At 38.1% G+C, this 13298-nt stretch overlaps 1 protein-coding gene across 3 annotated transcripts in view; it reads right to left on the bottom strand.

Annotated features, from left to right (window-relative positions):
* Window positions 1-13298, bottom strand: part of LOC116433762 (protein daughterless) — a 212385-nt gene that overhangs the window by 169019 nt on the left and 30068 nt on the right. Inside the window, exons 3-5 of one of the 3 annotated variants that reach the window (XM_076373741.1) lie at window positions 11822-12068; window positions 11708-11736; window positions 10695-10742 (exon numbers count right to left, since the gene is read on the bottom strand). In XM_076373741.1, the coding sequence (XP_076229856.1) occupies window positions 10695-10742; window positions 11708-11736; window positions 11822-12068 (324 nt within the window). The remainder of the gene's footprint in view (window positions 1-10694; window positions 10743-11707; window positions 11737-11821; window positions 12069-13298) is intronic. The other 2 variants (XM_076373743.1, XM_076373747.1) reach the window with 2 other exon arrangements.

Raw genomic sequence — 13298 nt, 5'->3', positions numbered from 1 at the left:
GTCCAGTGCTCGATCCTCTAAATGGAGCCAGATCAGTCTTCCTTTTTTCCGGCCGACGGAGGCGGCCGTCGACGTTTCCGCTCGAACCCTCTAGGGTTCCTCGATCCCTTTGGAAACGGGAGCGCCGAAGAAATTACGGAACCCCTCCGACCGCGAAACCCACGCGGAAAGAGGGAACAAAAGGTACGGGGCAGAGGTAAAATAGCGTGCGTACCAAGGAACGGGCCAAAGTAGCGCGCGAAGGGGTGGGCGAGGGATCGGCGGGAGGGGAGAGGAGCGTGCAAGCCAAAGAGGCATTGGCTCGTGTGCTACCAGCAACAGGTGCCCGTCAAACAGCGTTCAACGTCTCCGGCGAACCGTCGTTTCCCTCTCGTTCTCTCTTTCTATCTTTCTTTCTGGCTCTCGTGCTGCTGACCTTCCTCCTCTTTCCCCTCCTTTGCCCCCTTTCTTTCTCTGTCGGCCTTTTATTCCGCTGCGCGCGGTTGTCTCTTTCCCTGGCGGTCTTTCTAGCACGCGATTCCCGGTAATTGATTCGTCCACCAGACAGCTACCCTCCTCTCGTTCAACCGTTCATCGAACGGTCCGGGGTGCGGAATTTGTGAGACTCGGTTGGAAATGGGCGAAAAGGGGTTGTTTGAGGTGGTTAACTTCGAGAGAGAATTCGTGGCATTCTACTGGTTGATGGGGGAGGGTCTGGAGTTTTGAGGGTTGTTTATTTGGATGGAGGAAGGTTGTAATAAACGGGGAATGAGGAACTATCTTCTTGAGAGCTAATATCTCTGCTGAACGTGCAATGAAAAATTAATGTTCTTCCAGAGTTAATATTTCCGATAAATATGAATGGAGAAATAATATTCTTGATGTATGAAGAACGAAAAGGTGATGTTCTGTTAAGAAGAAATATTTCTATTGAATATGGAATGAAAAATTATTGTTTCTAATAAATACAGAACGAAAAATTAAGACTTAATTAACTGAGAAATTAAGGAGTGAATTATTTCGAGCTAATTCAAAATTTGTACAATATGCTCAGGTCTACATCCAGTTAGCCATAAGGTCGTGGATGAACAGTATTCATATAAAATTTCAGTAACCAAAATTGGACACTGTAATCAAGGATTCGCGATTTCTGTTTTCACGTGGGCCATGATCCAGATCGACCGGCCCGGAGGGTTTCTCGAAAGACGCGTTTCTCGGTCGCGTCGGATCGAGGCCCGGTGGGCTTTGATTGACTCGAGTCGGGTTTACGACGGCCAGGGTCGCAGGTGTTTCGCATGAAGGAATTAAAACGCGGCCACTTTTGAGGTTTCGCTTTTAATTGCGCCCGTAATATCTTCCTCCTGGAGCCGGGCGCGCGGTTTACGCCGAACCATCATTAAGGTCGTTACTTTTACGGGCGTAAATTTCATAAGATGGAAACGATTTCGGTCTTGTCCGTCGAAAACACGCCGCGGATTCCGTTTCGGCCGACATCACTAGATAACTGAGTTACTCCGCTAGATCTGGTTCCGCGACGCGGTTAATCACGCGTGGAGGATTAATGAACCGGCCCCCGGACGATTCTTTATCCCCCACCGCTCCACGACAACGCGCGGTGGTCTAGATTGCCGGATTAGGAGAAAAGAATTCTAATATCATTCCTGTATTGATCAGAGGTAGTACTTTCTTTGTGCGTTGACGTTCGAAAAGTTTATTAGTTCAAATCTTTGGGATTATAGAATTTTGAAACTTTGCAATTCTTTAACTTACACATTTTCACACTTCGAAGCTTTGAAACTTAGAAACTTTTTAATTTAAAAATTGTCAAACTTGAAAATTTTAAAACTTTGAAACTGAAAATTTGAAGCTTTGTAAGTTTTAATCTTTGAAATTTTTGAATTCTGACATTTCGAAACTGAAATTGTTAAATTCTTAAATTTCGAAACATTTAAATTCGTAAACTTTGGCACGTTGAAACTAAAACTTTGAAGGTTTGAAGTTTTATTAAGTTAACTTCATGAAATGAATCTCAACAAGCCTACCCACACGTCGGTGAATTAAAAATGCAGTATTTTCTTCACAAATAATGACTGCTTTCCAACTAACATTCAGAATGCACTTTGTACTTTTGTATTCTAGACTCAAAGTGGCTAAAATCAATCTGACAAGATTATAGCAGTTTTATGGTAAAATTATAATGAAAAAATTCGTAATATACTTAATATCACTTCTGTTATTGATTTGTAACCATAATTCTATTATAGCTTCAAGTTTGGACTTTTTTCCTAATTATATACTATAGACCATTGCGCACGCTGGCTTGGTTGTTGGAGCAACAGCTTTACGAGCGATTTTCAATATTCATTTGTCCGGGTTGACGTTTATCGGCTGCGTAATTCGAGAGGCCAGGCGCGCGAGAAAGTCCACCGCCGGATCTCTTCCCACTCCGGCCGGATTCTCTCTCCACGTGGTCAGCTTCAGATCTTTACTGATCACGGGACATGTTTAAAATCTTCGAACAAATTGATTCTTGTCGAAGAACGCGGAATCACGTGCGGATAATTAATGTCGCTCGTTTCGGCGCTCGTTTATTTATTATTCCTCGTGAATGATGCGATGGTTCTTCTTCTTCTTCTTAATCTGAATTATTCCTGGAGCCAGTTTCTCCCTTAATGGTTTACAGAAAATGAGTTTGGAATTTATTGTAATTAATGCAGGAATTTATACTTGATTTTTTTTAATAATTTGGGAAAGCGGAGAAATATCTTTCACTAATCTAAATCGATTTTAAATTAATGTTCTACCTCGTGAATCGTAAATCAAGATCATGTTGATACATTAGTGATAATACACTTTCCTTTACTCTGATCTTTGAAAACCAGTTCACAAAACTTTATTTTTACATATGAAGTCTAATCGAAGTTAGAATTTGTAATTGTCCGAGCAAGTAGAAAATTTATTCTGCATGTACTATAATTCGAATAAATCATTCTATTACTTATCACATCGGAATAATGCAACTCAACAGGTTCCCACGACATTTACTCCCATTTCTCTAAAAAAACTTCCTCTATCTGCATCTCTCAGTATCATTGTTCACTTATCTCGATCCGACAGCACCATTTATCACAAACTTAGATCCCGTGAATAATAACCTGTTATTCGTTAGATTCCAGGAGACTCGTTAAAAAACAGAAAAAAGGAAGGAATATTTCAAAGTCGAAACACGGACTTGACAAACTCTTCCTGTCACTTTAATCCAGCCAGCCGATAACGACTCTCGAAGCGGACGCGGTGTCCTTTGTGCCCTTAATATTGAATATAGTCTAAGTCATTTCAAGCATCAAAGACCGTTAAAAATATTTCCTTGTAAGTTGCATACAACATTACAGTCATAATAAATTCTCGTTTATCAAGACTAAATATTTTCTGAAATATTTTGTTACAAAATCTAATTATAAACAACAATTTAAACATTTTATGATCAGTTTTCAGGTTTGACTGCTGTGAGTTCTATAAAAGTTCAACAAAATTTTAAGGTACTTATTACAGTCTCTGATTTAATATATAAATAAAAATTGTAACTAAATGTTCATATCCCGCAATAAAAATTGAAAACCCTGGTGAAGAAACAATGAGATTTTCAACAGACCTACAATGACCCATACTGCTGACAAATGGTTAATCTATTCAAACGCAAACTTTCGAATATCTTGAAACTAAAAACATGTGACTTAGTCCACTTTCAAAATTAACGGCACGTTCATTTGATCGGGCGCGCCTCATCCCACATAATGAACGGTTGGCTACTTGAACCCGGGCGTTTCGAAAAGCCGGGGAATGGCTTCGTAGGCGCCGTGAAGTCCGGACGCGAGCCGCGTTCCCGTCGGAATCCGCCGGGACTCATTATCGGGGTCGTTCTCGGGGATCTTTCAAAATTACAGCCCGTATTTTCGAGCGAAGCGTCCCAGGGACGAGCGATCGTAGCCCTCGTGTTTTATACCAAACAGAAGAAAACACGATTGTTTTCAGCGTCAAGGCGTAACGGACATTACACACGAAATGCCACTTACTACATAACCCCTCTTGCCCTATGATTTCTTTTTCAAGTCTGATCGATACGATTGCGTTGTCGTTAATAATTTATTGGAAAAAGAGACGAATTATAGGCATATTCTATGTCTATGTTTTGTTCAAGTATAAGAATACATTAGAGAAAAATAATATTTACTTTGAATTCGAATGAATCGAATAATATTTATGTTTATTAAATCATGTTGAAAATCTTCACGAGTCTGACACGTTGTTATAATCCTGTCACTTCTTTCACAACTGTGCATGGTAAAACTGCTTTATTATTAATAACTTTGGTAGAAAAATAAAATTTTATACTTATTCTGTGTCTATGTTCATATGTCTTTATGTCTTTACATGTCTGTGGGAGTTCAAGACTGATAGTAGGCGAGTAATATTTAATTTGTGTTAAGAATAGATAAATAAGATTTAGATTTGTCAAGTTCAGTTTGAAATATTCATCACGAGTCTGATACAACATTGTAGGAAAAGGGATTAATAGATACACTGTTGGCGTCTTCCATTGATAAGAGTATAGGTTCGACGGTAACTGGAGATTTTGATTAACTCAAATATTGCTTCGTTAACATGACGATTACTTTTTTGCAGATAAGGATTTTCATCGATGAGTCGACTAAAATGGTAATTAGCTCTTTTTATCTGCAACGTTGCATAGCGTCCCATTCAGAATTATGCAAAATTATCGAAATTGGTATGTGTGTTTTGGTGAATCTTATTTTATTCGTCAACAATATCCTCTTGTAATAGAAATTAAAATATTGAGTATTTTTAAAAATATTATATATCTAATTTTAAGCTACATTTCAATATTTTTCAATTCTAATATGGGCACAAGACACTACAATTTTGCACTTAAACTTTAATTTCAATATATACCAAATTTTCTAAGAAAAAATCACCTTCATCTAAAGTTCGACTCGTTCGATACCTTACGAAAAATATTTTTTTTTAATATATCCAATGCACTGTACAATTTGTCCATAATGATATTTGGTAAATTATGTTATCATATTACTAAAAATATAAATGTCTATATTTATGTGAAGAATAGTGTCACCGGATTCGGGTGACGTGGCAGTCACAGTGTTAACCCCTTGCCCTACAATATCGTGTCAGACTCGTGATGAGGATTTCAAATAGAATTTAAAAAACACAAATATTCTTGAATATTTCTGAATGCAAATAACATATTATTCCTCAATTATCGATTATTCCTCAGAGTACGCGTTGATATAGAATAAAACTGGAATGTTCTTATTTTCAATGAATTATTAATAACAAAGTAGTGAGATCGATCACAGACGAAAAAGAAATCAGGCGAAAAAAAAATAATTTTCTTATTTTCATAAATAAATTTAATTAAACTTGTAATATTACAATTTCCTTTTGCAATAGCTGTATCTATAAAATCGTAACAGAACGAAGTATCGCAAGCAGGAGCATCCGAGTCGACATACGTCATGTAATACATGCAAATCGTATGGCGAAGGGTCACAAGTAATAATCACAATTAAAATTCGAAATTCAACGACTCCTCGAAAGTCTGTACGTCGATAATCGAAGGTGGTCCATCGCGAAGAAGCCGCAGTCCAGTGAGCCATGTAAATGCGTGCCACTTAACTTACACGGGAGCCCGGATCCTCGGGTCCTTCGTGGCGGCCACGAAATTCCTCGAGGCCACGAATTAGCGAGAAGCCATTCAGGCAGCCATAGCGCGAGCCATGGTGCCGGACTGGAAGGGCTCCACGGTCTGGCGACCGTAGCACGCGACACCATATGGTCTTCTCCCGATACCCATGAGCCCCCTATGCACAAACATGCCTTCGAAAGATACGGGCTCCAAGAGATCTTAACCGAAACGAACGACGCACCGATGCACCGACAACGCGTCCAACCGAAAACCAGATAAGACGCTTCTTTCCCTTCTTTTTTAACAATACTCGGAGAGCGACGACGAGCGAATGGTCATAGGAGATCTGGTCTGGTTCGCTCCGCTACGGAAAATATTCATGTGGCTTGTAGAGTAGTTGCATATATAATGAATAAGCTGAGAATGTCAGTGATATAGTGTCTGTAATATGAGAAGACACGTAAATTGTAAGAGAATTGGAATATTAACGTTTTTATTCACTTGGATTAATGAAACTAGTGTTTCATTTTTGAATACCGCTTCGAAAATATGAATTTACGAATCAATAATAAGATAATGAGATCGTAGTCTAATAATATCATTTACATTAGATATACAGACAGAAAACAAAAAATCTCTCCCTCATCTATATCCGAAAAACCCACAAAAATGCAGAACCGCGTAAAAGGCACATTCCAAGAGATCCCACAATAATCCAACAATTTCATCCCCTGTCGAAAAGAGACCGTCGCGAGGGAACTGAAAGACAAAATACGATAACGTGACAGAAATCATCCCCCGTACTAATCCCATTCTCCGTAGAGTGTCGTCGATCAGCGGACGAAAAATCCTCGGGCAATAATGGCGGGTAATAGGGCCAAAACAATAATAAATAAGAGTGGCGAGTCACGGCCGAATAAATCCTCAGCTATCCCACGGTGCGGATCGTCGTTAATCCACGCGATATGGTGTGTTACACGCGGCCGACCGACCCCTCGGCCGATGCAGTAAGCGTAAGCCCGCTAATAATTTATTCAGCGCGCAGGACTACGCGATTACGTTTCTATTAGGATATGAGCGTTCTAGTGTCCTCGAGGGTGCTGTAACCGTATGCCCGTTACCTCCGCCGGGAGTTTCACTTATCGTTCGCCACCGTCCCTCCGCAACGCCCTGGCGGCTTCACCCCGTGCTCGTTTTTTTCCCCCCCTCTTTCTGTCTCCTCGGGGTATCCCGACCGTGACCGGTGACGTCGGGCCCCGTAAGAAAACACACCAGACCCTGCCCTCCTTCAGCAAAATATAAATACCGCGATGGAACGATCGGCGACGATGAAAATAGAATTTTTGTTGACGAGAGAGCTAGCCTAGAGATTTCCACCCCTATTATTATTCTTTTTTCATTGTTTTATTTAGCGGCTCGCCTTCCGTTGGAAATGTGCGAGATATTCGGAGGTGTTCTGGTGAGTAATACATAATTTATGTGGAATAATAACGTTACTTCACTGTGTGAGGGAAAGTAGGTGAGTTTACGTTACGGGATGCATTTGTATTAAAAAGTTTGAGGCGGTATTCTGTTGCGTTTTGTTTTTTAGTGGGTAGACATTAGTGTTATTGATAAAATGTTACTAATTTATATTTGACGCTCTGTGTTTGGAGCAATGAGAAGATACGGGATAATTAGTTTGTCGAAATAATTGAGTGTGGAAGAAAAGTGGCAGAAACTAGTGAAATTGTATTGTTAGAGCAGTAATTAACGCTTTGGCAATGTTAATAGAAATTATGATTTTAAATTGATGGTTATTTATGTTAAATTTATTATTATTTAAAATTTATGTTGTATATTTATTGGTAATATGGAATGTTAAGGATTGATCCCCTTAAAAATACTTTTCCATTGCAGATGTTCAAATAAAGATTCGACTGACTTTTCTAACGAGCGTTAACGCCAAGAATTTGTTAGATTCCGCGCGTGTATCAACGTTGTCCGCGCGATAACGTGGCAACGTTGATAAGCGATGCATTGATTTTTCGTATTTTTTCGACGTCCGTTACCAAATCGTCGGCAGATTACATCGTCTATGGATACCGACCGGCTAATTAAAAATTCTTTCCGCGAAAGAACGTCAGTTGAGGCTTAACAGTTATCAGGGAGCGCGATTAACGGCGATAATCAGCTCGCGCGTCTCGGCCAATTGACTGAATTACACGGGTCGCCGAAAACGAAGATCGTTATAATTAATCTTATCGATTTGCCGCGGGCCAACCGTACATTATTCACGACTAATTTCCACGGAAACAGCGAGTCCGGTGATACGCCTGTTTTTAATCGACGAAACACCAATGAATGTTTTTTTTTTATTAACCATCGATAAATTAACAATTTCGCTGCTACCCTGTAATATTCGCGTGGGCTCTGATATTATCGTCAACATTGCAGCACTGGGTATATAATTTCTGATAATATATTCAGTTTCCCTCGAACATCTATCAATATTTAATACGAAAGAAACGTTATCAATAATTACAAACATTGTCACTGAAACTTTTCATTACTTTTCAACACAATTTTCGTATAAATTGTAAACGATACATACTCATATGCATTGAATTCGATTAAAAATATTCGCCGCAAATCATACACGATTTTATGAACCAAAGGGTTAAGAGATGTATGTGGTATTAAATATACACCATGTAAATAAGAGCACAAAACTATTAATTTAGAAAAATTATTTAATATAACGTTGTTTAAAAAGTCAATCGAAGTCGCTTGAAAACTAAAAAGGAAATTCTTATCAAAATGATTAATGTTCCTTTTCAATATTATTATAATTATTTTTCTTCACGTGTCTTGCTATCATAAAAATGAATTTATAAAATCTTATTTTTATGATCTGCTCTGTGTACACGCATGTTCACCGGCGATATATAAGTAGAAACAAAATGATAAACCTCGAATCGTCATCCCAAATTATCCTCTGATAAATCAGTTAAACGGGCGCGCGCAGTAAGAGAATTTAAACAGGTGTAGGACCGTATTTGACGATCGAAAAGAGCCAGTTCGTTTTCGCTTCTTTTTCGACGGTGCTCGAAGAACGCCGGGACGACAAATATTTAACGTTCGCCTATCGATCGATATTATATTCTATTTGCCAGGGGACCGGCTCTCTCCCACCAGCGCGAGTTGCACGCGTGGCACATTTTTTATCATCCCCCGAGATGCGACATTGATGATGCATTTGTGACAAACACAAGTGCATAGAATATAAAGTAGCGTAATATAGGAATTTATGTATAAAGTAATTTTCTACTAGTTATATAAATTGATAAATATTACTTATAAAAATATTGTTTCTAACTTATTGAAATTCTTAAGAGAAGAAATCAGCTGTCACTCAATCCTTGTTTCCTCCAATTGAATAAAATTAAATTTTTATTAAATCTAATTGAATTTAATGAAATTAAATTATGGAATTTTTGTATCAAAATTATTTCGAGAAATTTTTATTTCACACGAAGATGCATCCTTTACTACTGATGGTCGTTATAAATTACGAAGATCCCCGAGAATCTTTCACGTACACACGGTATGATATGAAGAATAAAACGTCTTTATGTTCTCCACTTCGAGATAAGAAACACGAATATAAATAATAATTAATTGTAAAAGGAAAGAGGAGAAAAGCGATTCAATGATTACATGAACATTAATTAACATTCTTGCTCGGGCGTGTTTGTGACAAAAAGCTTTCGCTGGAAACGGGACCAGTCCGTTTACGACTCGACGATGATTCACGAAGAGTCTCGCCGTTTCTGACGCACGTTTGCGCTTTATCGCGCGGAAATAAAGATTCGTATTGTTGAAAATCAATTTTTTATAATAATCGAGCATCTCATGTGCCTCGCTTAATGATATTTTCTATGCGGAGAACGAAAACAAATCTGACGTAATGTAATTCGCAATGTTTTCTATAAGGTTGTCTTCTTAGAAACACACGCACAACGAAACTTAAATGATTTCAATGAATATATGTTGAATCTTTACGAATCGTAACCCTTCGTTTTATTATATATAAAACAACTCTCGATCGAAACATAATACAACGCTGTGATAAACAATTTTATCAGAAGGCTGCTATCAATTACCAAAATGTGTAAATATAGTTTGATAATTTCAGAAAATTAATTCGAAATCTTCGTTTACATTTTAATATAAAATTCAGCACCGATTAAAATCCCAGAAGAAGAACTAATCGAATGAGTATTTGAAATCAAATGGATTTTGGCATTTCAACGCGATTTACGATAAGAGGCCGTTATCTCACGTAACTATTATTAAACCATATGACAGTTTCGTGAGAAAATACCTAAAAACCTTGAATAATCTCGTAATCCATAGTCTAGTTCTGGTAAAATCATTATCCCCCGTGTGACCTCACGAGTGATTACGATCATGAGTGGTCTCTGAGATCATCGCGGTTCGAGGAACTGACAAGAGCCCGAAAAAATCCGTGTTATTCACGTGGCAAGTCAATTCGATCGTTTTTTCCATCGATCAATTGCGCCGCTCGGCTTAAATCGGTTGCGATAGATCGAGGAGCCATTATCGATTGGAGAACGTGTTATTAGAGAAGTGGTTTAACCCTTTGATTTGATATACCAGATACAATTGAATATTCAATATCATATTTTATATAACGAAATAATATAATTAATTAAATAATGAAACCATATAAAATATTCTGTATTATAAAGTGCAATATTATATAAATTATATTAAATGTTTTATATAATAGAAATTATATATGATTATATAAAATATGAAATATTCAAATAAAATAGCTGTATCCATTGGTTCGTGCATTATTTCTATTTAGTCGAATCAGTAGTTTAATCGATGACTCACTAGAGAATAATGAATGTATGCAGCAGAAAAACTTTCGAGTGCAAAGGGTTAACGCGCGTTTATCAAATAATTTCATGACACTTACCCAATGCTGCGTTGTTACGACTTCTCCGTCGGCTCCGTCCAGGGCCTGCTGAACAAAAGAGCAAACGATCAATCCCTTTCCGGAAAGTCTACCGTCTCGATCGCGATCGAAACTTTCGGATTGATCTGTAAATTTTCCTTGGTTAACACTCTGAGCTGTAGACTTATTGGGAAACGTTAAGAAAGAGTATAAACCTTCCCTTCCCTACATTTTTCATTGAATTTCTTAATACCATTTTAGACAACATTTCGGCCTCCACTGTTAAATAAATCTGTAAACACCCTGAATCTATGAGATTAGAAAAACTTCTTTTTTCTTAAGACTGTTTTCCTTTCTCAGCTGTATAAACCTATAAAAACAGCAAATTACACTGCAGCCGAGCACCTAAAGGAAACTAATAGATAATAAATAATTCCTGTAACATATGACTTAATGACACCCGGACCTTGACTCGTATCACATTTAAATATACGAATGTACTCAGATTTCCTCCATGCTTCTAATTTCCACCGCCCAATCAATTTCAGATCCATAATTTAAAAACACCCCGCGTATACTGTATGATTACTAGTACACCCCTGTCGAGTGCATATAACATTCATCCCATGACTCTACATTCGCCAGCCAATTAAAATATTAAGTTCTTCCTCTCGCAATTATTAAAATTACGAAGACTCGTACCGGACGTTACTAATACACTGCGAATGTTAATAACCTTCACACACAAAGTACAGGATTATTCAATCGAAGCGTCGACTGTCACTATAAAAATCAATAACCATCTTCAGGAAACCGTCCAAAACTAACCGATGCTATTCCCAACAAACTTTTACAAACTCTAACTGCGCAAAGTTACCAAACAATCCGAATCAAAAGCAACAAAAAAATATCACACGAAACCTACAAGAATACCGCCAACTTCTAAGAGAATCGATAAAATAGTTAGTCCGGCTGTTCGCCGGTCCAATCGTCGGAAGAGGGAAAAAGGAAACGGGACACAAAAGAATACTCACGTCCTTCTTCCGTTTCACCGCAGCAGCACCTGAAACATTGGAAACGAGACAAGTTGAGCTTTGACGAGGATTCCTGTGCCTGAGCGAGGTGAAGGGGTTCAAAAAGAAACTAACCGGCTGCGGAGTTTGGTAACCGTGCGCCGTTGGTGCCAGTGGGCGCCGCGGGGTTGCCAAGGGGGGTGGGTGTCCCCACGGAAGACGGTACACCTCGTGTTCCGAACGGGAAATAAGGGGAATCCGGGGGATAGGTGGCACCCTCGACGCCACCACCGCCACCGCCGCCTCCACCCCCGCCCCCGCCTCCCCCTGGCCCCCCGCCTGGGCCCCCTGCCGTCGGACCGTATGCTCCACCACCGTACGCCTGTAAAAAGAACATTTTGTTCCTGTTATTTGGAGACCGCGAAAGCTCAATGCAATACTAGTGATAAGGTAATAAAATATTGCTTTAATGTACGTATTGTTGCCGCAATAGTGAGTATAATAGGTGTAGTGGTGAAAGTATAATGAATAGGTTTAGTTGTATAGTAGTATGTTGGTAATAGCATAGTAAGTATAGTAAGTATAGTAGTACAGTAGTGTAGTAGTAATATTATAATAGGTGTGGTAAGTGTAGTAGTAAAGTAGTATAATAGTAATAATATAGTAAATGTAATAAGTACGGTAGTATAGTATAGTAGTAGTAGTAGTAGTAGTTGTAGTAGTAGTTGTAGTAGTAGTAATAGTATTAGTATTAGTAGTAGTAGTAGTAGTAGTAGTAATATATAAATATAATCAGTATAGTAATACAGCAGTAGTGATATAGTAAATATAATAAGTATAGTAGTACAGTGATATAGTAACAACAGTAAGTATTAAAAGTAACGAAAAAAATAAGTGAGGAAGGATTTAGGAAGTGTTTAAGTTTGCTTGAAGATTGTTGGGAGTAATATTCAAGATGATGTCTTGAAGATCGAAAGATTTTTAATAGTTTAGTGAGTTAAGAGATTCAAAATCTGTGTGACTCAATTTTAGTGTAGATTAGAGTCATTAAATAACATCGAACATTTAAGTGAATTATTTCGTTTTTTAGTCAACAAAAATTTTTATCCTTTTAAATGAGCTCGCTTCGTCAGCTCATTCATGTTTCGATACCTTCAAAAATTTTTCGAAAGATGAGACGAATATTCGTTTCCGATTCGTGTATCTGTTTCTAGTAGCAAGGTTAACTAATGCTTCGCCTAGCCCGCGCAAGTAAATGCCTTCGCAGTAAGTAAATATTTATGCTAAAGTTTTACGAGTACTTCGGTATATAGCTGCTAGTTTACAGAGGAAAGGAACAACGAGCAAGTTTGTTCTTCCTTTTCCTCCAACTCGAAACTACAAATATTCCTTCATTTCCGCGGCAGAAGCTCTCACAAAAATACGACACCTAAAAAAAAATGACTTGATAAGCTATCAAAATTTTTCAACACTGCTTTATCCACGTAAATCTATTAATCCCTTATTCCATAATATACTCCATATTTAAGTTCACAAAAGTTACTTTATTAACTTTAATAAAACTCAATCTCAGCCACCAATTTTCCACATTTACCCTACGCGCTCCAAAAGT

Source organism: Nomia melanderi, chromosome 14, assembly GCF_051020985.1.
Source record: "Nomia melanderi isolate GNS246 chromosome 14, iyNomMela1, whole genome shotgun sequence".
In the NCBI taxonomy this organism is placed as follows: domain Eukaryota; kingdom Metazoa; phylum Arthropoda; class Insecta; order Hymenoptera; family Halictidae; genus Nomia; species Nomia melanderi.
The sequence above is the reverse complement of the archived record's forward strand: the minus strand, read 5'-3'. Positions and strand labels throughout refer to the sequence as shown.